This window comes from Hirsutella rhossiliensis (genome assembly GCF_020360975.1).
Source record: "Hirsutella rhossiliensis strain HR02 chromosome Unknown scaffold00003, whole genome shotgun sequence".
Lineage (NCBI taxonomy): Eukaryota > Fungi > Ascomycota > Sordariomycetes > Hypocreales > Ophiocordycipitaceae > Hirsutella > Hirsutella rhossiliensis.
The window spans coordinates 3,883,326-3,906,198 of NW_025408669.1; the positions used below are offsets into that span (position 1 = coordinate 3,883,326).

The 22,873-nt window shown below is 41.6% G+C and overlaps 2 protein-coding genes across 2 annotated transcripts; both read right to left on the minus strand.

Moving 5' to 3' along the window:
* Positions 1 to 1,617: 1,617 nt before the first annotated feature.
* On the minus strand, positions 1,618 to 3,273 carry HRG_03552 (transcriptional regulator sdnM; the record flags this gene model as incomplete). The annotated part of the gene is made up of 2 exons (XM_044862023.1): positions 1,618 to 2,973; positions 3,028 to 3,273. The coding sequence occupies 2 exons, from the start codon at positions 3,271 to 3,273 to the stop codon at positions 1,618 to 1,620; spliced, it is 1,602 nt and encodes a 533-aa protein (XP_044723049.1).
* A 1,186-nt stretch (positions 3,274 to 4,459) lies between these two features.
* Positions 4,460 to 5,814, minus strand: HRG_03553 (glycosyl hydrolase family 76 protein; the record flags this gene model as incomplete). The annotated part of the gene is made up of 2 exons (XM_044862024.1): positions 4,460 to 5,035; positions 5,104 to 5,814. The coding sequence occupies 2 exons, from the start codon at positions 5,812 to 5,814 to the stop codon at positions 4,460 to 4,462; spliced, it is 1,287 nt and encodes a 428-aa protein (XP_044723050.1).
* Between the last annotated feature and the right edge of the window lie 17,059 nt (positions 5,815 to 22,873).

A 22,873-nucleotide genomic window follows, 5' to 3' on the forward strand; every position in this document is an offset into this window, starting at 1 on the left:
GTCCGGTCTCGTCCGGCTATGGAGGTCGCGGCGGTGGAGGCAAGGGGCGAGCAGTCGGGAGCCCTTTTGAACGAGCTTGACGACGTGTGGCAATGCAGGATGAAGTGTCACAAATGCGGCGGGGTTCGAAGGTGTGTGTCGACAAAGGGCTCTGGCGTAGGCCAAGATGGTGGGCGGCGATCCGGTCGGCTGGACTGGAAAGGGGGGCGAGTCAGCTTTGAAGCAGTAGAGGAGGGAGGAGGAGGAGGAGGAGGAGGCATCGCGCAGGGACAGCATCGCACCTTTTTTTCCTTTTTCCGTCGGCCGTGGCAGGGAATCAGCAACGGCTAGCTGTGCTGAAGACGGGTACTGGATGTTGACAGCGAGGCGTTGGAAAAAAAGGGAGAGATTATTACCTAGGTTGGTGGTAGGTATCCGTACAGTAGGTAGGTAGTTTTGGGGAGGGTGCAAGAGTGCAAATTGCGGCACACCCACTGCCGCATCACGTGAAGCCCATCGTCGACTCTCTCGATTGATGCTTCTCCCTGTTTCCCATGGCCCAACGCACGCACGCACTTTTGTTTCTTAGCGACGCAGCAAAAGCGCCCCCCACAAAGGCCGCCTGCTGCTGTTGTTGGCCATACTGACAACGGCACGTCACTTGGCGCGCGTTTGTGCCCGGCTGGCATTCCACATGCCCAGCAGACGTGCCGGCATGCTCGATTCCTTTGTCTGCGGCAATTTCTGCAGGCTTTCTTTTTCTGCTGATTGTTTCCCTTGTTCTCTGCCCCCAACCCGACATTGCGAAGCCGGGCCGTTTCGTCATCCTGCCAGCGTGTCTTGCATTGCATAATGCCACACACTGGACCTCTACCAAGCCAAGGGGGCGCAGCAGAGACTTGGCGTTTGCCACTGCTCTCCGCGACACAGCACTGTCCAGCTCCACGTCAAGTCGACCTTGTGGCCCGGCTGGACTATCGGCTTGCCGTCGTTGAATTTTGTAATAACGCCGGCCCCCTCTGAGTGACCGTCAAGGTCAATCTTCCAGGCACCTGTTTTCCGCGGGACTTTCGCTTGGTGGCGAGAGGATTAGGATACGTTTCTTGCAGAATTGTCTCAGGGCTGTTAAGCTCTGAGTCCCAACTGCCGAGCATGCCCTTGCTTGATATGACGCACTGACTGACTGAAGTCAAGGGAGAAACTCAAGCGTCTGAGCTACCTAGACGAAAGGACTTGCCGGCATTAGTCACCCGTAGTCGTTCACCTCCATGCTCCCAGTGTCTCACTTGTATTCCCGGTGACTGAGTAAAGCGTACAAGCGTATAAAGGGGGGCTTCTACCTTGTCTTCTCAATCCAACTTACAGCTTTTGCTGGGAACATGGCCTGAATCTGCTCCGGCTGCTTATATGTGCCGCCATATCTGCCCAAGTAGACCCGATCCCACTCGCCCTTCCTTCTCCACGGTACCTTGTTCTGTGAAAGAGCCCAGGGAGGTAGGTCTACTATACATGCGCTGGGTTGTATCGAGGCACCTGGGGGCATGCAATCATAGACCTTGATACCGGACCGTTCTTACTGACGAACAGACGCTTTCGCTACACCTGCACCTCTGTTTTCGTCTGAGAATCAAGCATCATCTAGATTCTGTTGGCGGAGGCATGAATATCATCTGGCTCCACATATATAGATGAAAATGAGTCCCTAACCTTGCGCCATATCGCAGGGGGAAGACTTCCATTGATCCAGTAATCTCCGCCAGGCATCCCAAACAGAAAGAAGTTGTTCCGCATGAAGATATTTTCATCGCCCAGCCCCTGCATGTGATAGTAAACCATTCTCCCAGGAAGGGAGATCTGGTCCGATGAGCCGGCCCAGCGCTCCTTGAGTCGACTACTGCCGGTGCCTTTGTGAATCACGGCCGGCCCAAAGTCCAGTTTCTCGACGAATTGGGCCTTGGTCATGTTTGACAAGATGACAACAAAGCTGCTCATGTCTCCGAAAAAGGCTGGGAGACCATTTTCGGCGATTGATATTCTTTCGTGGCGGTTCAGCGCGTGGAGCTGGCCTTCAGAGGTCTGAACCCTCAGACTGCGTCGAAGACATTGTGCCGTCTTGGCTATGGCGTCATCTCCAGAAAGCATGTCCTGTGCATTGATAATGGTGGACACGATAGGAGCGGCGTTGAGGATATAGACGCCCTCGGTCTGCTTCACGGGAAAGAGGGAGGGCATGCGGCTTCGGACATCAACGGGGGTCAGGATGACCACACTCCTTGTTGAAGATGCAGAGAGCTCCTTGGCCGCCATGCACGATATCCACGCCGCTATGGCGTCGCCGTCGCTGATAAATGGGGTTGGCATTCCTGGGCCATGACGTGCAGCGGCCTGCAGCGAGGCCATTGCGTCTGTTCTCATCTTCTCGCAAGCCTCCCGTGGAAGATACACGGTCCTCGTCTCCATCCTTGGCCACCAGACAATGTCCAGGAGATAGCGGAGGCCCCAGACGAGTATTCTCCACCCCTTCATGTGGTGCTTTTCGAGGATGTGCTTCTCCTGGAAATTCGGATCCAAGCCTGCAGTTGCCATGGGATCCTCTGTGCAAGCGGTCATCATTGGCAGCACTTTATCGTCGTGGCCGGCGAGAATCAAGCTCCAAGCTTCGACCAGATCTCGCAGGCCCACACCGTCAGAGGATATATGCGGCCACGTCAACGAGACCAAGGTTGCGTCTGTAAAAGAGACAATGTGAAGCGAAAGCTGAGGAGCATCGGTGGTTAGATAGTCGTCTATGGTGCGCGGCGCGTTGGGGGAAATGCCGAGACTCTTGAAATCGCCATGGTTGGCTTGGAGCGATGGAGACTGAGTTGGTCTTGGGAGTTTGGATGCCAACGGGTGCTCGTCGATGCTTGTCTCGAACGAAACGTGAGAGAAGGTCAATGCCGGACGCTCCGGCGTAGAGGGTTGAGGGACGTGAATCTCTAGTTTATCGCGTTGCTGGCACGCCGAGTCAGCGCGGATAGTTCATGAGTGAGCGTTTGTGCAACTTGCATTGAGCCGAATGCGGCCTCGGAGCTTCCTCCATCCATCTCCTCTTTCCAGCAATCGCGCGAGGCTTTGATGCAGCTTCTCCGGATCGAGAACATCGTTGAAGCGCATGGTCCAGCACATGACGGCATTTCGTAGCATGGGGGTGTCGTCGAAGAAGAAGACGGGCAGGATCTCATCCGTAGGCACTCGGGCTTGGGTGACCCTCTTGGCCTTGCGCCCGGCGATAAGCCTGCTCAGTGTCTCCATGATTGACTGGCCGGTCTGGCTGCGTGCCCTAGTATGAACCTGTGCTGGTCGTGGAGTCTGATGATTGTATGTCGACCTTGGGCCACGGACCAGGGGAAAGACTCCATTAAGTAGAGACCATGCTTGTCTAGTGTAGGCGAGAAATGCAGTCTCTTTCCCAACTTGCGTGTAATACTCGTACTTTAATATTCATCTGCATGTTATAGCCGAGCATCCATAGGTCCTTCCAGCGTGCATCGTATGTATGTAAGAAAGCCGGCTTACACGGTAGGGGTGCGTGAAGCAACCGGTTCCAACAAGTGCATGCGGCAGTAACCTGCAAGAAGGGGCTTTTTTATTGAAGTGTGGTGATTATACTTTGACATCCTCTCAACGCCAGTGGCTGTTTTGTCCTTTACCCGGTAAAGTTTGCGACGACTGTTGAACCAGCATCTGCATACTTGTATAAGTAAAGGGAAATTAACTCGCGGATTATAGGTCCATACAATGGAAACCATTCGGCAATGAACCACATGATTGACAAGGCCACAACCTATCCCGCAACGCAGAACAGGGAGGGGCGTTTGCATATCAGCGTGTCGGGCTTTCTCCCAATGCAAGGCATACTTCCGTCGGGGGGAATGCATGTTATCAGGCTTGCACTAAATTCGGCCCGAACGAACTGTTGTTGCTATTCTTGTGACAGCCCGTCGAATTCATGAGCAAACAAGGAGATTGGTGCTCAATATCTGTAAGTCGAGTAAAGAGTAAATACTCCCGGAGTGCACAATGCCAGACGTATCGGCCAAGCATCTGGCGAAGGCCAAGGCAGGACGTAAATTTGATGGAAGCACTATAGCGAGGAAGGGAGGTCGACCAGAAAGAAGATTGAGAATCCCGCGTGAATCTTACCATCGCGAAAACACCTATACCTATCCGACTACTCTATCAGCGGGAAGAAAGGAACGGGCCTATGTCTTGTTTTCTTGGATTGGCTGGGGGCCTCGGGGGAATAACGTCTGTTACTTCCTAGCTGAGCGACTTCCCACAAGAACCGTCCTTTGGGTAAGCCACCAAGACGGCAACAGCTTGGCTATTGCAATAATCAATATCAAACGAGTGCCGCAAGCATTTCACCTTTAACGGAGTCTTTGTCCTGTCAATGTGGGCTGGAGCAGATTGTCACTCCTTTGATAAAACATTAATACTACTCTAAGATCATCCACACCTGAATACCGACAATACCCAGGAGAACAACCAGGGTAAGAAAACTGGCGGCCACCTTGCTTCCCACGGTAATGGGCGACAGTACCGGAGTATTTCCCCCTCCAGCGCCGGCACCGGCGGTAGAGTCTCCTTGGCTGGTCCCACCCGTTTGCTCAGTAATTGGCCCGGGAGCGTGTGTCCTCAAACCCAAGACAGAAACGACGGCACTCAGGACACTCATCTCGGTGCCAACATTGGTCTTGCCGTCGTATTTCCCCGACGACCATTGGAAGCCGCACATACGGCCGTTGTCGCCGCCCGTGCATTGGCTCACGGCAGCCTTGGCTGACTCCTTCAGCACTGGAAGTATCTTTTCGGCGGTAAAGGGGGCGATTTGGGCGACATTGGCGAGCCAACGATGGACTACACCCTTGAAGATCAACGAGTCGCGTTCGCACAGGTTTGTCTCGTCGTTCTGGCAGACAACCTCGACGGCGATCTTATTGGGAAAGAATTTGGCGAGCATATGATCCAGCAACCCCTCGACTCGTTCGCGCCATATCGGAGACCCGTCGGTCTGTTTGTGGAAATCATCAGCCATGACGCAACATGGGCGGCGGGCGGACGGTCATGAATAGGACTCACAAAGTTATACAAGAACGCTGCACCATGAAGGAAGACGCCAGAGTTATATGTGTACTCGGATGTATCGATATTGGCGCAGTTGTCCGCATCAGAAGCCCCGTCGTATACGGCGTAGGTGTCGGTGATCAAGCCCACTTTGCGCTCCCAGTCCCACACCTGGTTGGCCCGTTCTTCGTACGTTTTGTTCCCGGTATACCGGGCCAGTCTCGCGCCCAGGTTGAAGAAGAGGCCGTTGGAAATGCTGTTTTTATAGTTGTAACCCTTGCTATACAAGTTGAGCTGCCATCGGAGGCCTCCTCCGCATACTTGGTCGTGACGTTCAGGAGCCGCCATTGTGTTGAAGACACCCTGGGCAGTTGCTAGCCACTGGGGTTCGTTGGGTTCGGGGTTATCGAAGTTGGTCTCGGCAGCTGACATTGCAGACAATCCCCAAAACCCTTGGTCGTCGTTTCCCATGTGGGCAGTCCAGTTGGGCGTGAGAAAGTCTTGGTTCGCGCCAGCTTGGTGGACCATGGCCGCCTTGGTGGCGGCGTTATATTTCGTGTCCTTTGTGTAGTGAGAGTATTCAATGATGGTGCCAAAGAGAACGCCTCCTGCCCACCACCAGAGCTCGGGGTCGGGCTTCTTGTACAGAAGGCCCGGCGTTTTACCAGGCACGTCGCCATCGTAAAAGCTCATAGAATCGGCCGCGAGGGTGCTCGCGGCTTCCATGATGGAGGCTAGCTGGACATGAGAACAAATGCTGACACGGGGCCTGGGCAGGTTGCACTAACCATCGCGTTCCCAGTCAACCTGAAAGCCCGCTGCAAGGGCGTTGCGAGCTCCGACAAGGAGGGTGAAGAGAAGCACGCCAGCGGCAATCATCATCAGGTGACGGGGGCTTTTGAAGCCGCTCGGTGCTGGGTTGGGTGCGAATGTCCAGATGGGACCGGCAGAGGAAGTGCCGTGTCGCCAAGCAGAAGCATCAGGAAGCAAGTGATGCCGATTAGAGTTATTCGACAGATGAACAGAAACGACAGGAATGGGGAGGGAGGAGCCAAGCTGGGGGAGGAAGGAAAAGGGCGCGTGGGCGGCGGAAAACCCAGCATTAACATCTTGGCATTGCCAATGGAGAAAGGACCCATTTAAACAGGCATAATGCTCAAGATGAAGTGTTTACTCCCGCGCGTACGTAATACACAACAGAGGCCCGCGTTGAATCGTCATATCGAACACTTACTCGCTGAGCAGAGGGCCTACAGTGTAGAGACAAGGAACCCAGCAGTGGATCGCACGGTAGGGCGCATGATACTTTCATCTAAGCCGAACGGCGAATGACTCGTCCCCAGCTATATCCGCCGCGTTATTGACCGGTGCGAGGTGAAGAAAGGCTGATGCCCACATTAGTCTGTCACTACTCTGGAGGATCCCTGCACATCATCCGGTTTTCTCATTGTACATACGTAGCTGGGCCTCTACCGCGTCTCTCCACTGCACGCGGTTTTCAACCGTACGATGCGGACCTTGGACAATGCCAACTCTGCCTGAACCTTGGCACAGGTTGCATAGCCACCCACCCGTTACCCGTCGCGCCCCCTGTGGCTGAGTGTGGTGGCCAGAGCATATAATGAATGCTAGGTACTAACTTAACCTCAGTACTAATTATAGCAGGCGCCAGAGTAGGCAGAGGAGGCGTGCCGCCTGAGGCAGCAAAGACAGTAAGGGCGAAAAGGCAAGCACCCGGGGGGCGGTTGTCGAACGGTGTGCCCAATGAGACAAAAGCATTAGTTATACTCCGTAGACTCGAGCCTGATAATTGGGGTCAAAGCAGCGTGTTGGATGGGTGAGATTGCCGAAGAAGTATACGGAGTACCTATATTCGGGTTCAGGGGGCGGGGAAGGAGGCACTGGCAGCCCCCTTTCCTACACCGGACGAAGGGTAGCGCAGGGGCTGGGAGCTACACGTGACATTGCATGTGACCCCCACGCATACCTCTGTTACCTCAGCAGAGCTCAGGCCATTGGTCGTGACTACGCCACCGGAGCGGACTATACCTAATCGGTAAGTCACATGCGCTCCTCGACCAAATGGCCTAAGTGCCGTGTCCTGGATTTTTAGCCTAAGTTAAGATCGTTTATATAGAAGTATACCAACCGCTTTAACTTCGTTTTCCTCTATAACTAGCTATCGTATATTAGAATTAATAGGCTTAATCGAAATCTCTATTCTTTCTTAATAGCCTAGTAAAATCCAGACGATATTAGATTAAACGTCGCGCCGGCGTAGTATACGCCTAAACTAGACGACTCTAGGCAGAGGGGATAAATAGCGGCGGATTACTGCTTTAAATTACCCCGGCCGCCGTAGTAAACCCGTTAGATCTCGGGTATAGACGGTAGGAAAGCGAGTAAGTAATATATATAGATATATATTTAAAACGTACTACTTAACGCTAGGCGAGTTTATCTAAGTATATATAATAACCTAAGGCGATAACGGCTATAGAGATCGACCTACTATACGTGCTAAACGCTTTATAGATACGATATATACTTAGCTAAAGGTACTAAAGGCTATACGATAATATCCTATATTTAGTATAGCTAGAATTATCTCTATAAAGGCGCTAAGAAAGGAAATAATAGCGCTAGAAAAAGTAAGTAAGATATTTAGTACCTATTAAGTCGACTCTAAGCTAGGGAATGCCTTATAGTCTAATTTTAAATAGAAGGAGTAGCTTAAAGATAAAAAAGAATCCGAGGCCTATAAGTATATACTTAGCGATATATACCTTAAGGATATATATAAGTAAGTTAATATATAGGCTCCTCTCCTTTTTAGGCTACTTAATAGTCTTATAGCGCCTAAAGTAAAAAGAAAGGATCGACTACTATAAGATCCTTTAAAAGTTTAACTATAGGATTATAATAATTATATTAATCTTTTATTATTCTCGAGCCTTTAAAGAAAGTAATAAGTTCCCCTATATATTTAGTACTTTTTTATACTTAAACGGCGTAAAACGATATATTCTTAATTTACTTTACTAGTTTAAGCTTTATAAAGGCTATAAGGGGGTCTATAGGTATCTCGAATCTATATTAAAATAAGTAAAGGCATTATTACTATCTCTAAGTATAAACGTTATCGACTAATTTATATATAGGGGATAGTCAGTTAATATAGCCGATAGCTAGACGCTTATATTATATATAATAATTTCGACTACTAGGAAGGTATTAAGTATTAACTTATTTTAAACTACGTAGAAATACGCTCTATAATAATAGGAAAGGTTTTTAAAAGCGCCGATATCCCTCTAAGTAGATTAAAAAGGTCTATACTATATCGCGAGGTTCCTTTATAATAGAAGATCTACTATACTCTCTAGGTATAGTAGTATATAACTAGACTACCGCTAAGATTAATACTTACTTTAAAGTTAGTTAAATCTATCTTCTTTAATTCCGATATCCTATACCTTAGTATCCTAATAATTAAGTCGCTCGAGCTTTAAAAGATAGATAGTAAGATACTTAGCCCGATTCTCTTTAACGATAGTACTTTAGATAGCTCCTATAAGGTTATAGAGAGTATCTATAAGCAATAGTTTTAACTAGCCGATATAGAATTTAATACCTATCTATTCTTAGCGTTTAGCGATTAAAAAACTTCTTTACTTATCCGGTCTATATAGGCTAAATAAGTAGATGCGTTTACGGCGTATAATAGAAAGGACTAGTTAATAGGAGTTACTACTTTATTTTACTTATATATAAACTTCCTCTAGCTTATATAGAGGATATATTATAGAAATATAAAGTAATAAGACGCTTTAATACTTTACTATAATATTAACTTCTAGGGGTATAAGAATATTCTAGTAGACCGTAAGGCCTTTTAGGTTCTAAAAGAGCTAGTACTTTATAGTTTTAACGCTTAGGTTATTAAGCTACTTTATACCCGCCTTAAGTAGCGTAGCGTTAATATATTAAAGTAAGATAAGGTTAGTAAAGTAATTTAAGAGATAAAGGTTAGAGATTTTATAGAGCTAGTCGAGGATATTTATAGATCTATATTTAAGTTATAAGCCTAGCGACTATATAAGGAGAAGTATACTAATATAATAGTTAATAAAGAATTCCTTAGCTATACTTAATATCTTTAATAGATAATTATCTATAAGACCTTAAAGTATAGTATTAAGAATAGAGATATAAGACTTATTAATTAAGTTATTAAGGTCTATTACTTTTACTTTAAGGGAACTAGATAATTAAATTACGTATTTAAGATACTCTATTTAAAGTAGCTTACTAATACTAAAGCCTATAATAAGGAACTTTAGCAGGTAATACTCTTAAATAGCCTAGTTAATCTATATAGTCGTTAGAATATATAGTAAGAAGTTAATCGTAGCCTTAAATATCTAAGTCTAGAGCTAAAAAGGGAGCTTTATACCTATCGAATATTAACTTTTAGATTAAATACTCTATTTAAGACTACCTCGTTAATAGTAGAATATACTATCTATCTATATAGGGCGATAAAAAAGGCATTTACTTAGAAGAATAACCCTATATATTCTATGCCCTCCTTAGTAAACGATATTTATATATTAGCCTTTAAGCTAGTATATAACTCGATTAAATATTATAACGGCGGTAGGAAGGCGAGATATTAAGCGCTAGATATATATATAATCGGCCTTAAAAGAGTAATAACTTAAAAACTAAAAGTATTTAATATAAAAGTTATAAGAGATAAAGATCGAATAGTTATACTACCTTATAAAAGGGGAGGAGCTATAGCTAATCTAGATCCTAATAGTAATATAATAGTAATACTAGTATATATATACTTATAAAGTTTCTCGTCTTATACTAATAGATATTACTAGCTTTTAAAAAACTAAGATATAACTTATAAATAGGGTTTACCTTTTAATATTAAGTTAAAGTAACCTATTTATAATATCTACTTATTATAGTTATAGCGGCTATTATTCCCTTTCTTACTACGAGGACTTTACCTTATATTAAAGTCTAGGACGCTAAATATAACCCGTTCTATCCTTACTTTCTTTCCTTTACTTAATATAGGACGTTTTAAGTCCTATTACTACCTATTATACCTAGCGCCTTAATTTCTCCGCCTTTAATAATAACTAATATATAAGAAGAATAGTCTATAGTTAACGATATTATCGACCTACCTATATATATAACCGACGAGCTCGCTAACGCTATAGGTATTAATAGGGTAAGCGGATAAGGGAGTATAAAGCTAATACCTTTCTTACCTAAGTAATAATTCGCTTTAGTAAGGAAGCGTACTCTTCTCGCTTATATATAAATAATACTCTTTATTCTTAATTAAGAGTTATTAAAGTCTCTACTTTAGTAAACGCTCTTTTCTTCTAATTTCTTTATTAAGATCCTTACTATTTAGCGATAAAACGAGCTTACTATTCTAATAACGCCCTTTATATTAAGACTTAAGCTATAGCTATAGTTCCTAGCTTATAGCCTCTAAGCTAGTTCTTTACTATATAGGACTTAATTTTATTAAACTCTTTAAATAGCTTATTAAAGTAATTTTTTATCTAGGTCGATTTTATAAGCTCCTTTAACTTAGCGACTAAGTAGATATTTATATACTTTATTAATATTAATATTTACTCTCCCTTCTATATAAATAATAATATAGAGAGCTCTAGCTTTACTATTTAATATACTAAATTAATAATATTATCTACTTAAAGGATTAAGCGGTTATAAAATACGCCCGACGCCGTTTTAGTCTAAGGCTTTTAAATACTAATATTAGTATCTTATAGGAAAGGTACTATTTACGTTAAGCTAGGATTATAGATATTATAATACTTATCCGGTCTAAGAGTAAGTAACCTCGATACTAGGTCTAATAAACTCTCTTATAGCTAATCTATTAGGATTTAGTATAGGTATATAGATCGATTAATAAGATTAAATAGCGCCGGGTAGTTATTATATAGGTCTATTTAACGCTCTCTATTTATTTTACGTCTATACTACTCCTTTAATACGTTATAGTTATTAGTAATATCCGATTTATTATTTAGGATATTACTATATACTCCTTCTTTAATAAAGTATAATTAAGCTAACTAGCTTATATTAAAAGGCCTTCTTAATAACGACGGCGTTTAAGTACTAAAGATTAGTATCGGTCTTATCGATAAGATCTTATTACTTATAGCTTAACTCTTTACTAAGAAGATAGTATCTCCTTTAATACTAGTTATCTTAGCTATAAAACTAAACTATTAAATAAGGATATATAGAAGTCGTTTTAAGGGGAAGCTATACTAAATAACTTATATAATATCTAAGAGATCTACTCCTATTCTTAGTAATTTTATAGCTACTATAATTTAGATTTTAGAGTTAGCCTTAAAAAACTTATTATATATAGTATTCTTATTATTTAGAGTAGTATATAAGAAGTAGACCTAAATAATCTACTTATAGTTATAGGCTCTTATAGCCCTAGCTAATAGTTTTTATAACTATTCTTATAGATATTCTATATATTTTTAGATATTATATTAGGAGTCTATAAAGATTATAGTCTTTATAATACTCTTTAGTATTAGCGAGCCGTTTATTATCGCGTCTTATAAAATAAAGAAAAAGCTTATAATTTTTTTTATAGCTAGATTATCTTAACGATTAACTTAATTTCTAGCCTATTAATAGATAATTAAAAGAACTTATAGCTAGCCTAAATATTATAAAGTAAGTAGAGGCGTATATATAGGTACTATTTATAAGATAATATTAATAAGCTATATAGAGCTCTCCTATATATAGCTAGCCTATATATATATATATAGGATCCGGCCCTCTATATATAACTATATAGCTTAGGCTATAGCTTAAGCTTATAACTTATAATAGTTAAAGACTCTTATATAATGCCCTTCCTTAAGCGCGGCGCGGCGCTACCTAATTAATAGCTTTTATACTATTAGGCCTATACCGCTAGCTCTACCCTACCCTTTCCTATTAATTATACTAGCCTTACTAGTCTTATTATCCCCGCGCTTATTAGCCTAGGTAGCCGGAACTAAGCTCTATACTTATTAGCCGGCTAGCTATTTAAATAGGGGCATAACCTATTATATATACCCCTAAGTAGCTAGCGGCCGGCCCGGACCTATATAAGCCTTAGGTTACCTATCCCCTTAGCCTTAAGTAGCCTCCTCTACCTAAGGGTATATAATATAAGGGCTTTTACCTTATATAGGCCTAGACTAAGGTCTAGGCTAAGTCTATATATAAGCGGCCTCTACGCCTATATAGGCTAGGCCTATAATTCTCTTCCTTTTCCCTTTTATAGATTATTAACCTTCTTTTAACGGACTATACCTAAGCCTATGCCTTTACCTACTCCGCGATAGTATAATCTACCCTTTATTTTACCTTCTCTATATCCCTATATATAAAATAGCTATTTTTAGCTGCCTTTAAAGCCGACGTTTAATTACCTAGTTTAGTTAAACCGCTTATACTAGTATATATATACGCGAAATATCTATACTCTTATAGTTTTAAAATTAAGGCGAACGTAATACTTAGTTCGCCTAGGTAATTAAGAGCCTCTTATAATAGTAGGGCTCTATATAACTAAGAGCGGTACTACTATACCTTAATAAGTTCGAAGGCTCCTTTACGGAGCTCGAGCTATAGCTAATTTATATAAAAGTAAAGCTCTATACTAATAGCGCTATAATAAGGGATATCCGCGCTTAATTTAACTATCTTTACGCGAGCCTATCCCTATACCTATAAAGGTATCTCTTACTATTTACGCGTACTAGTATAAATAGACTAGCTAACCTCCTCGTAAAGCTCTATACTAATTATAGCGAACCTAATATAGCTAAGTTAGTAGGCTAAGAGCTTATAACGCTCTATTAAAAGCAGAGTAAAGCTATTCCGGCCTACCTTATATAGTTTAAAGAGGTGCTTTATTAAGTAAATATATATAGCTAGCTTAACGTAGTAAAGTATAATTACTTTATTATAAGCTTAAATATAGATTAGCGTACCCGTTTAAGTAAAAGATCTATACTACTAAATACGTATACTAATCTTATTTACCTTCTTCGCGAGCTTAGTAGTAATAAGTTTCTTTTTTTATCTTCTTTTATAGTATAAGAAAAGGATAACGCTAGTAATACTATAGATATCTCTAGCTCTACCTCGAAGACTAAGGATAGAAAGATATAGTAATAAGAGGGTCGCTATATAGGCTACGGTAGTAAATCCTATTAGTTTTTAAAGTGCCTACGCTAGGAGGTATAGGTAAACGTACTCTAAGTAGTAGAGGGGCGTACGCGCTAAGATAAAAAGGAGGTTAGGTTCGACGATAGCGACTCTAGTAACGAGTAATCTTAGTAATACCTTTATAGGCTTTATTAGCGTCCCCTCGCGTACGGTAGTAGCTACTATATAGATAGGACGTATACCTATAGCGACTAAAAGGGCGGCTAAGATATAGGAAGGCCGCTAATATAATATAACTATAGCGAAAGGAAGTGCCTATATAGCCCTATATAGGAGGGAGCAAAGCCTTATATACTAAAGTACTATCCCATATATTATAGTACTAGGAGCTACTACCGTACGCTAATATAAGGGGGGCGGGATACTATAAGCTTACTAAAGCTAGCTATACGTCGTTCTACTTACCTTTACTTCTTAGCTAGAAGTACTAAAGCCCGACTCTTAAGGCGCGGCCCCTACTAATAATATAGTTTATCCGAGAAGCTTGCTTAGGAGGGTATTATACGTTATTTACTAACGTTTTTTCTATGACTAGGTATACGTAGTCCGCGTAAAGGTTCCGTCCCCTTAAGCCTAGTATTAAGTATTATTTAAAGGCGCGCTTCTTTAAAAGCTAGGTAGGGGTATAATATAAGGGCTTTTGCCCTATATAAGCTTAAACTAAGGTTTAGGCTAAGTCTATATATAAGCGGCCTCCGTGCTTATATAGGCTAGGCCTATACTTTTCTTCCTTTGCCCCTTTATAAATTATTAACCTTCTTTTAACGGACTATACCTAAGCCTATACCTCTACCTACTTTATAATATATAGGGCGGCATCCCCTTTTTTCTCCTTCTTTTCCTTTTCTTTATTCTTTAATTATAGTAATAGTAGTAATAAGTAAGTTCTACTTTATTTAAGGCATTAATTTATTTTTAGCTATATAGGCCGCTTTATTAATATATACTTATAATAATAGCTATAGTAGTAATAATAGCCTTAATAATAATAAATTTAACTAGTAAGCTCCTTACCTTATAAAGTAGGAGGCTATAATCTATAATATTAACTTCCGCGATAAATATATCTACCTCCTCCTCCCTTACTTCCTTCTTCTTAAAGCGTATAGAGTTATTCGTTAACGCTATCTTAAGCACGGCCGACGATAGCTCCGCCGCTACTACTACTCCTACCCGCGCCCTCGCAACCGCGCCTACCGCCGCTGCCTTTACTTTTCTACGTCGCCCTTCTAGGTAACGACGCTATCCCCGCCGCTAGCTATAACGCCCGGCCCTTCTACCCCTACCTCTACCTTTACTACCCCTATAAGTACGCTACTTAGCGAGCGTAGTAGCTATTTTCCGCTAACTTCTTAAAGTATAAACGCTAAGTATAGGCTAGAGCCGCCTACGCGGCCCCTTATATATATTATATATTATAAGAGCTTAACTACTCTAACTAAGTTAGGCGCCGCCGCGGCGGTAGCTACTATTAGTATACGCGCGCTAGTCGCGCTTATAAGGCAGCGCCTCCCGTCCTACTCGCTATAGTATTAGCTTAGAAGGCCGGCTTATATAAGTAGGCGCGGGGGGCTACTAAGAAGCGCCTTACCGCCGCTGCTACTATATACCGTAACCTCTACGCCTTTAAGCGATAGGGCCTTATACATAAGTAAGTCCTTACTCCTTTACTCCCTTACTTCTGCCTTTAATATACCTAGCGCTAGGGATACCGCCTCTATTACCTTATTAGCGGTCCCTTTAGCTATGCCCGCTACTACTACCGCTACTACCCTTACCGCCGCTATTAACGCTAGCCGCTACCCCTTTACCCTTAAAGCTACCGCTACCACTAACTAGCTTATAAGCTTAGAGGGCTGCCTTAGCGCCTTAAAGAGCGCCGCCGCCGCTAATAAAAAGAAGGAAGCTAATAAGGATAAGGATAATAATAATAATAATAAGGGTAATAATAATAATAAGGAATAAGCTTAGGTAGTCTAAGGGCTCTGCCTTATAATAAACGCTATTTTTATCTTTACTTATACTATTATACTTATATTATTATAACTACCCCCTTTACTTTACTTACTTTATAGTCCTAGCCTAGGCTACTACTAGTAGTTTATTAGTCTATTATTCTTATCTATTAGTTTATATAGGGCCTTAAACTTATCGAGGGCTATAGCTCTTATAAACCTATATATAGGTTCCTATATTAAGTCGAGGTACCTATACTACTTTACGAGAACCTCTTAGCGTTTTCCCTAGCTAACCTTCTTTTAGCGTATAGCTTATATCTCCTCGACCTCGAATTTATTATCTCCCTCTACCTTAATAGTAGGCAGTTAAGCGTCCGCTACTTCCTATCTAAGTAGCGGGTTAAACGAGGCTTAGTAAAGGAGGTTAACGTTAATCTTATTATAGACCCTTATTAAAAGATTATCGAGCTTTACTACTTATAGGCTAATAACCCTTTATACTATAAACTTCTTAAGGTATATAAGCAAACGCGGAATTTTAGGAAATCAAGGAATCACGTAAGACTACGTAATAGAGGGGAAGAAGGAGTATAAGGTAGGATTTTCAACGGAATTTATTAGTAGTGTATTAGTATATAGAAGAGGTGTTAAAGTTAATAATTCTATCTCTATCTACTAGCGGACATGCTGTCTTATATAGACAATTATAGCTAAACGGAAGAACCTTTCGGGACCAGATTTAGGCTGCCGTATAGCCCTAAGACTAGGGAATTCCGTGATACCTCGAGTGAATCTAGAAGTGTCTTAGTTCCTCTAATATTTATGTTTAAAGGAGGTTGGTCGTGCCGGTATTCTTAAGAGGTCCTAGCTAGCATTCTAAGCTAGCTCTATTCCTTCGATTCCCGATTATACGATAACCGGCAACCCGTTTAATGCATAATAACATGTAAAATAACGAACGATTCTTACTCTATAGGATAAGGTTTTATCTATAATTAATATACTACTTATTAGCTTATATAATCGGGAGAGCATATTATAGCTGCTTTATTTATAGTAGGAACACCGTTCCTTATAAAAACTTTATATATAGCTAATCTAGCTTCTTCTTTAGCCACGCTAACCTATAGTTCTAGAGGTTAAGCTATACTTTATCTCTTACTATAAACCTATCTACTAGGGCCTTAGTCTTATTAGTATACTACTTTTAATCTTATACTAAGGCGGCTATCGCGGATTAATAATATTTTATAGTTTCTTATAGCTTCTATATAAACGTAAAAGCATAGCTCTTTAAGGATAAACTATTATATTATTCTATTACTATATCTATAGTAAATAAGATTAAGGAGGGCGGCTTAAAGCTATATATAGTAAAGAAGGGGGCTATCTTAATAGAGGCTTACAGTTTATTATTTAACGTAAGCTAGGCTATAAGGAGCTAGCGGTCTAAGTCTACTTAGTTATAAGCTACTACTACTTATAAATATACTTATACTTCTTAGTTAACCCTCTTAGGTCCCTTATTAGTCTATAGGTAATAGGCTATACTAAGTAGCTATATAATTTAAAGTAGCTAGTATAGGTACTACTAAAAGCGGCTAGTTTAGTTTAATCCTCTATTACTTATAATAAAAGTTAGCTAGCTATATAAGTAAGCTTAGTACTATATAAAGCGCTTTACGTAAGCTTTTATATCTATAGATAGTATTAGCTTTAGTACTATTAATTTACTAAGATAGTTTTTAATTACTTATATATAGCGGTTGCCGCTTTCTATAAGTAGAAGGTTTATTATAAAGTCTATCTATATATATATATAGAACCGGTTAAGTACTAAAAGCTACTTAAGTAGCCCTTTAAGCTATACCCTTTAAATCTTAGTATAGCTATAGATATTATAGTTATAAAAGAAGTAGTAAATATAGTACTATAAGAGGGGCTAGTAAAAATCCCTTATAAGGCCTACTACTATACCTTACTAACCTAGGTAGCCTATAATACTAAAGTTATAAATAAGCTAAACTAGCTTCCTTTAAAGCTTATTTTATTTATTTAGCTCTAGTAGTCTATCTTTCTCTTTAGCTTCTATAATATATAGCGCGCCTAGTACTTATAGTCTCCCCTACTAACGTAAATACCCCTATAGGTTAATATAATAGTTAGCTACTTATACTTTTAACTTTAGCTTTAGATTAAAGTATTAAGCGCTAGACTTAATAGCGCGGTATATACTCTTATTATCGCGAAGCGTGGCCTAATTTCGTAGCTCTCGGAGATATCCCTTAGCACGAGGGACTAAGGAAGCTAAAAACACCCGGTGTAGAAGAAGGAAGAAGGAGCTAAAAAGAGGTATAGAAAGGAGGGTAGGGGCATAAGGGGAAGCAGAAGTAGCGATAGCTTCCTATAGAGGTAGCGAAAGATAAGACGGATATACCGGCAATAGCTAGAAAAGAGGGGAAAAACCGGTAAAAAGCTCGGTAGTCGAAAGGATATTAGTAGCTTCTTTAAGTAGGATCTTCTTTATTAATTAAGATACTAGATAGGTATAAAGAGGGGCGTTAGATAGAGGAAAGAAGGATAATTAAGGCAATATAATAATTACTCCCCTACCTTTATTGCTGCTCCCGTAAGAATTATATCTCTCTGCCCTGCCTATCCGACCCCTTACTTCTAATTTTACCTTCGTGTATTTTTTATATACTTCTTATATCTCTCTTCGCGAGAGTTATAAGCCCGGGAGGAATAGAATTCCTATACCTTCCGGCTACTATAAAAGGCACCTTTCTTATATCCCTCGTAGCTTCCTTTTACCCCTCTTACTAGAAAAGCCGATTTTTAACCGACTTTTCTACCCTTCCCCGCAACGATAACGAAAACCGACTCCTCTACCGTCCCTACGGTCTATAGGACGATTCTTATAGAGCCCTAAGATTAGGATAAATAGGTAAAGGAGCTACGGGCTCGTATAGATAGAACTATCTATAATTTAGTCTTCTTTAATAAGTAGGACCCTCTCGAGCCCCCTCTTTATCCTAGGGCGACGGACTTTATAGAGGGAGCTTCCCTCTTCTCCGAGCTAACCTCTATATAATAGAGAGCTTTTTCTGCTGCCTTAGGTAACTACGAGAGTTACCGTAAGGAATACCTTTACGAGACGAAGCTATTAACTGCTGCACGCACGGCGATAACGGAATCTATTAGTGCCGTAAAGCTAATTACTCTTCGAGAAGAAAAGACTCCTAGGCAGTAGCTTTTAAAGCTCGAGACCTCGATAGCTCTATCGAGAGGTTATATAACTAACCGTATTAGGAAGACCTATACGGCCTACCTAGGAGCCTTTTCTGCTAGGAACCTGCTAGCTTCTTCGTAGCTAGCTAAGTAGGAAGAAATCCTCGAGGAAGCTAACTAATACTTCCTTATAGCAGCTCTTTCTAGCTAGTAGCTACGGGATATATCTCTGCTAATAAAGCCTATTAGTAACGGTTACTCGACTATCTTTCGAGAGGCTAGCCGGGAACTAAACGAAGAGGCTACTCGAGTATAATAATAAGCAGTCTTATTCCTTCGTAGCTAGCACTCGACCTAGACGGCTCGACCTACTGCCCCTATAGCTGCTATAGCCCCTGCTGCTGCGGCTGTTGCTCCTTTGGTTCCTCCTCCCTCGAGAGCCTTAACGTCGTCGTTAACTATAGCTACGGCCCTAGGCCCGGCCCCGGCTCCGCCTCTTGCTCCGGGCCCGGCCCCGGTCCCGTTAGTTAGACCGGCCCGACTAGTCCCCTAATAGACCTTTTAGCCCGTTAGTCGAAAAATTAGGGAACTAGTCGAAATCGAACCTCTTTATTAGAATTAGCAATAAGGGGTAAAAAGGGGGGGTTTTTAAGCAGACCTTCTAGACCGGGACGAGGACTCCTCGAAGAAACAACGTACGAGGAGGAATCGACCGACCTACTAAGCGTGCAAAAAGCCCTATCGGCTAGAAGACTGCTAGTAGGTCTTCGAGGAAAACCGACCTAAAGGAATTAACCCTTTAAAGAGGCTATAAGAAATAGTATAATAGTCTCTTAAGGAGGACCCCTCGTTATAGAAGAAGATAGATAAGATTCGGGTTACTAAGAAATAGTAACTAATAACGCCGCTGCCCTTATTCGAGCTGTAAATTCGAGGAAAAATCGTTAGTATAGTAAATCCGGCCTTCGTCTTCCCTATAGATTAATAAGGCTAAGACTAACCGTTAGGACCCTCCGACTATCCCCTACGAAAATTAGCTATCCTTAACTCTAGTGCTTCCCTCGATATCTATAATATACTCTTACGATTCCGGTCCTTTAAGAAAGCACGGAGGGAATATCTTATTGCCGGGGAATTAACCGTACGAATAGAGGGATACGGAAGGGTAAATTTTATAATAAAATTGCCTAACGGATCTATACGAATTCTTCGATAAAAAAGGGTAGCTTTTTGCCCTTATTTTTTAACGAGCCTAATTTCCTTCCGCCTTCTTCGAGAGGAAGGAATCTTCTAGGATACGACGTCTAAGCCTACGAGGCTAGTCTAGAAGAATTAGACGATTAGGCTTATCGAGGAAAAATTCGGTTAATTTATTCTCGAATTCCGACCTATCCTTAGGAAGGAACTACTTAAGAAGTTAGCTTTCCCTACTAGGAGGATAGGATCTAAGGACCCTCTTCTAGCAGCCTAAGGAGACGGTCTTCTTTAGCACGCACGACTTAGTTACCCGGGCCCCCTAGCTTTATATAAGCTAGGCTAATAATAGGGCGTACGAATAAGGGGCCTAAAGACCGTCGAATACAAACACTGCGGCTAAGGAAAGACTAAGAGACGAATTTCTAAACGAACGCCTTTACGGCCGGACTAGCCGTATAAGGAAATTTAAGTCGACTAGACCGACGTCTCTAGGGATTAGGAAAGCTTCGTTAGGGTAATGTTTTTTATAGACGCCTTTTTAGGGATGGTTTTCCCCTATTTCTTACGGACTTACTTAAGTAAGTATAACTAGTCTGCCCTCTAGGACTTCGTTAACTAGATAAAATCCTACTTTAGCTACGAGGTAAAGAAGATACGGTCTAACGGAGAGCTATTTATAAAGGATATCTTAAATTAGCTTTAAAAAAAGGGCATTTTACCCCTCCCGTTAGCACTAAATACCTAGGCCTAGAACGGAGGGGCAGAAAGATTAGGGGGTGCTATAATAGAAAGGGCCTATACGATAAGACTTACTATAAGGCTTCTATACGACCTTTAGAGGGAAGTCGTTAAGACCGCCTATTACCTTCGGAACCGGACCCCGAGGGACCCTAAGGACCCTAGGGGACTAAACTAAGGAATAGACTAGAAATCCCCCCTCGAGCTCTTTACGAAGAAGAGGGCCTCGCTAGCCTACCTTTATGCCTATGGCTATAAGGTATACGCAATAACTACCGATATATAGCTAAAAAGGAAGAAGAAAAGAAAGCTTAATCCTAGAGCCTTTATTAGTTACCTCGTTAGTTATAATTCTACGAATATCTTCCGGATCTAGATTCCTCTTCTAAGGAAGGTTATTTCGACTAGGGATATAATTTTCGATGAATTTAGCTTCTTCGACGGAAAGAGGGATTAATAGCCCCTCTTACTCTCTTAACGTTAGCTAATTTAAAAGATTTAAATCCCCCCTTCCTAATAGTCTTAAGAAGAGGTCCTAGACGAGGAAACGGAAGAAGAAACCGACGTTAAAGTAGTAAAGGATAACGCTAACTTCGAGGAAGAAGAAGAAGAGGAAGCTACTAGATTAGATAATCTAGACGAAGAAGGAGACTATAGGAAAGCGGTAGAGCTAGAATACGCCTACCTCCCTACGCCTCCTCTTACGGAATAAGAAGAAGATCTAGAAGTAGCTTTTTTAGTTAGTCTTCCTATCTCGGCCCCTAAGGGGGTAGGAAAGGCACCTCTCTCGAAGGATTACCCGGCTGCCTTTTTATCCCTACTTCGAGAAGCAAAGGAAGGTATAGGGCCCGATATAAATACTAAAGAAGACTAATCTCTCTCTTATTTCGATTGTTTTTCCGACTTCTACTTAACGCTAATAGAAGACGGTTCCTACGGAGCGTTTATAGTAGGCCGGCTTTTTAAGCTACTATTAGCAAGGAAGGTATATAAAAGAGACCTCCTAGACCTACTAGTAAACTAGAAGCAGCTAGAAAAACACCCCTTTAGAGACTAGTTTTTCTAGGCCTAGAAAGACTACCTAGCTTTATACGAAGAGATAGGGTCTTTCGAAGAAGTCCTTAAGGAAAAGGTAAGAGGAAAATAGGTCCTTAGCTATAAGTAGGTCTTTATCTATAAGACTAATAAACATAGCTTCCTTTAAAAGTATAAAGCCCGGCTAGTTGTCTGCGGGAACTAGTAGGAAAAAGGGGATCTTCCTACTAGGGCAACCACCCTAGCTAGGATGTCTTTTCGGACCCTTATAGCTATAGTAGCAGAATTCGACCTCGAGCTCGATTAGATAGATATAGTTAACGCCTTTATTAACTGCTTACTTAAGGAAGAAGAAGTTATCTATATATAACTTCCTCTTAGTTTCTAATAACTAGGAAAGGTTCTATAGCTTAGGAAAGCTCTATATAGACTACGAAGATTACCCCTTCTTTAGTAATAGTATTTAATAGGTTCCCTCGAAGCCCTAGGCTTTACGAAAGTCCCTTAGGAACTATATATAATATAGAAGGGTAAAATCACGGTCTTCTTCTACGTCGACGATATTATCTAGGTATACCTAAAAGATGAAGAAGCTACTATAAGGGAGGCTATACGAGGCCTATAATAAAGGTATAAGATAACTAAGCTAGGGGAGCTAAAGTGGTTCCTAGGGATACGAATCCTTAGGAATAGGTCCTAACGGACTATCTAGCTTACCTAAGACGCCTATATCAATAAGGTCGCTTATAAATTCCTCCCTAATTCCCTCGATAAGAAGCTTCCCTCTATGCCTATATTAAACGAAGAGCTTTTACCTAATCCGTCCTCTTAAGCTAGGGAGTAAGAGAAATACTAATATTAATAAAAGGTAGGCTCCCTACTTTTTTTAGCTATTTCTACTAGACCGGATATCTATTTTACGGTCTCCCGGCTAGCTAGGTATAACTAGAATCCTAGCCCTAGGTATTAAGAAGCAGCAGACAGAGCTATCCTTTATCTCTATTTAACGAGATTATATAGTCTACGCCTAGGAGGGCTAGAAAGGAAGAAACAAGCTACCGAAATCTTCCTTTATTCGAGCGATTCGTCCTTTATAGATAATTCCTTAGATAGAAAGAGCTTATAGGGGTATATTATATCCCTTTTTAGAGGAACTATTGCTTAGAAAGCTTCGAAGTAGGCTACCGTTACGACTTCGAGTATAAAGGCAGAGCTACTAGCTCTTTTAAAAGCGTTAAAAGAAGCGATTTTCCTTAGCCGGCTACTAATATCGTTACGACTATAAATTCCGTCCCTAT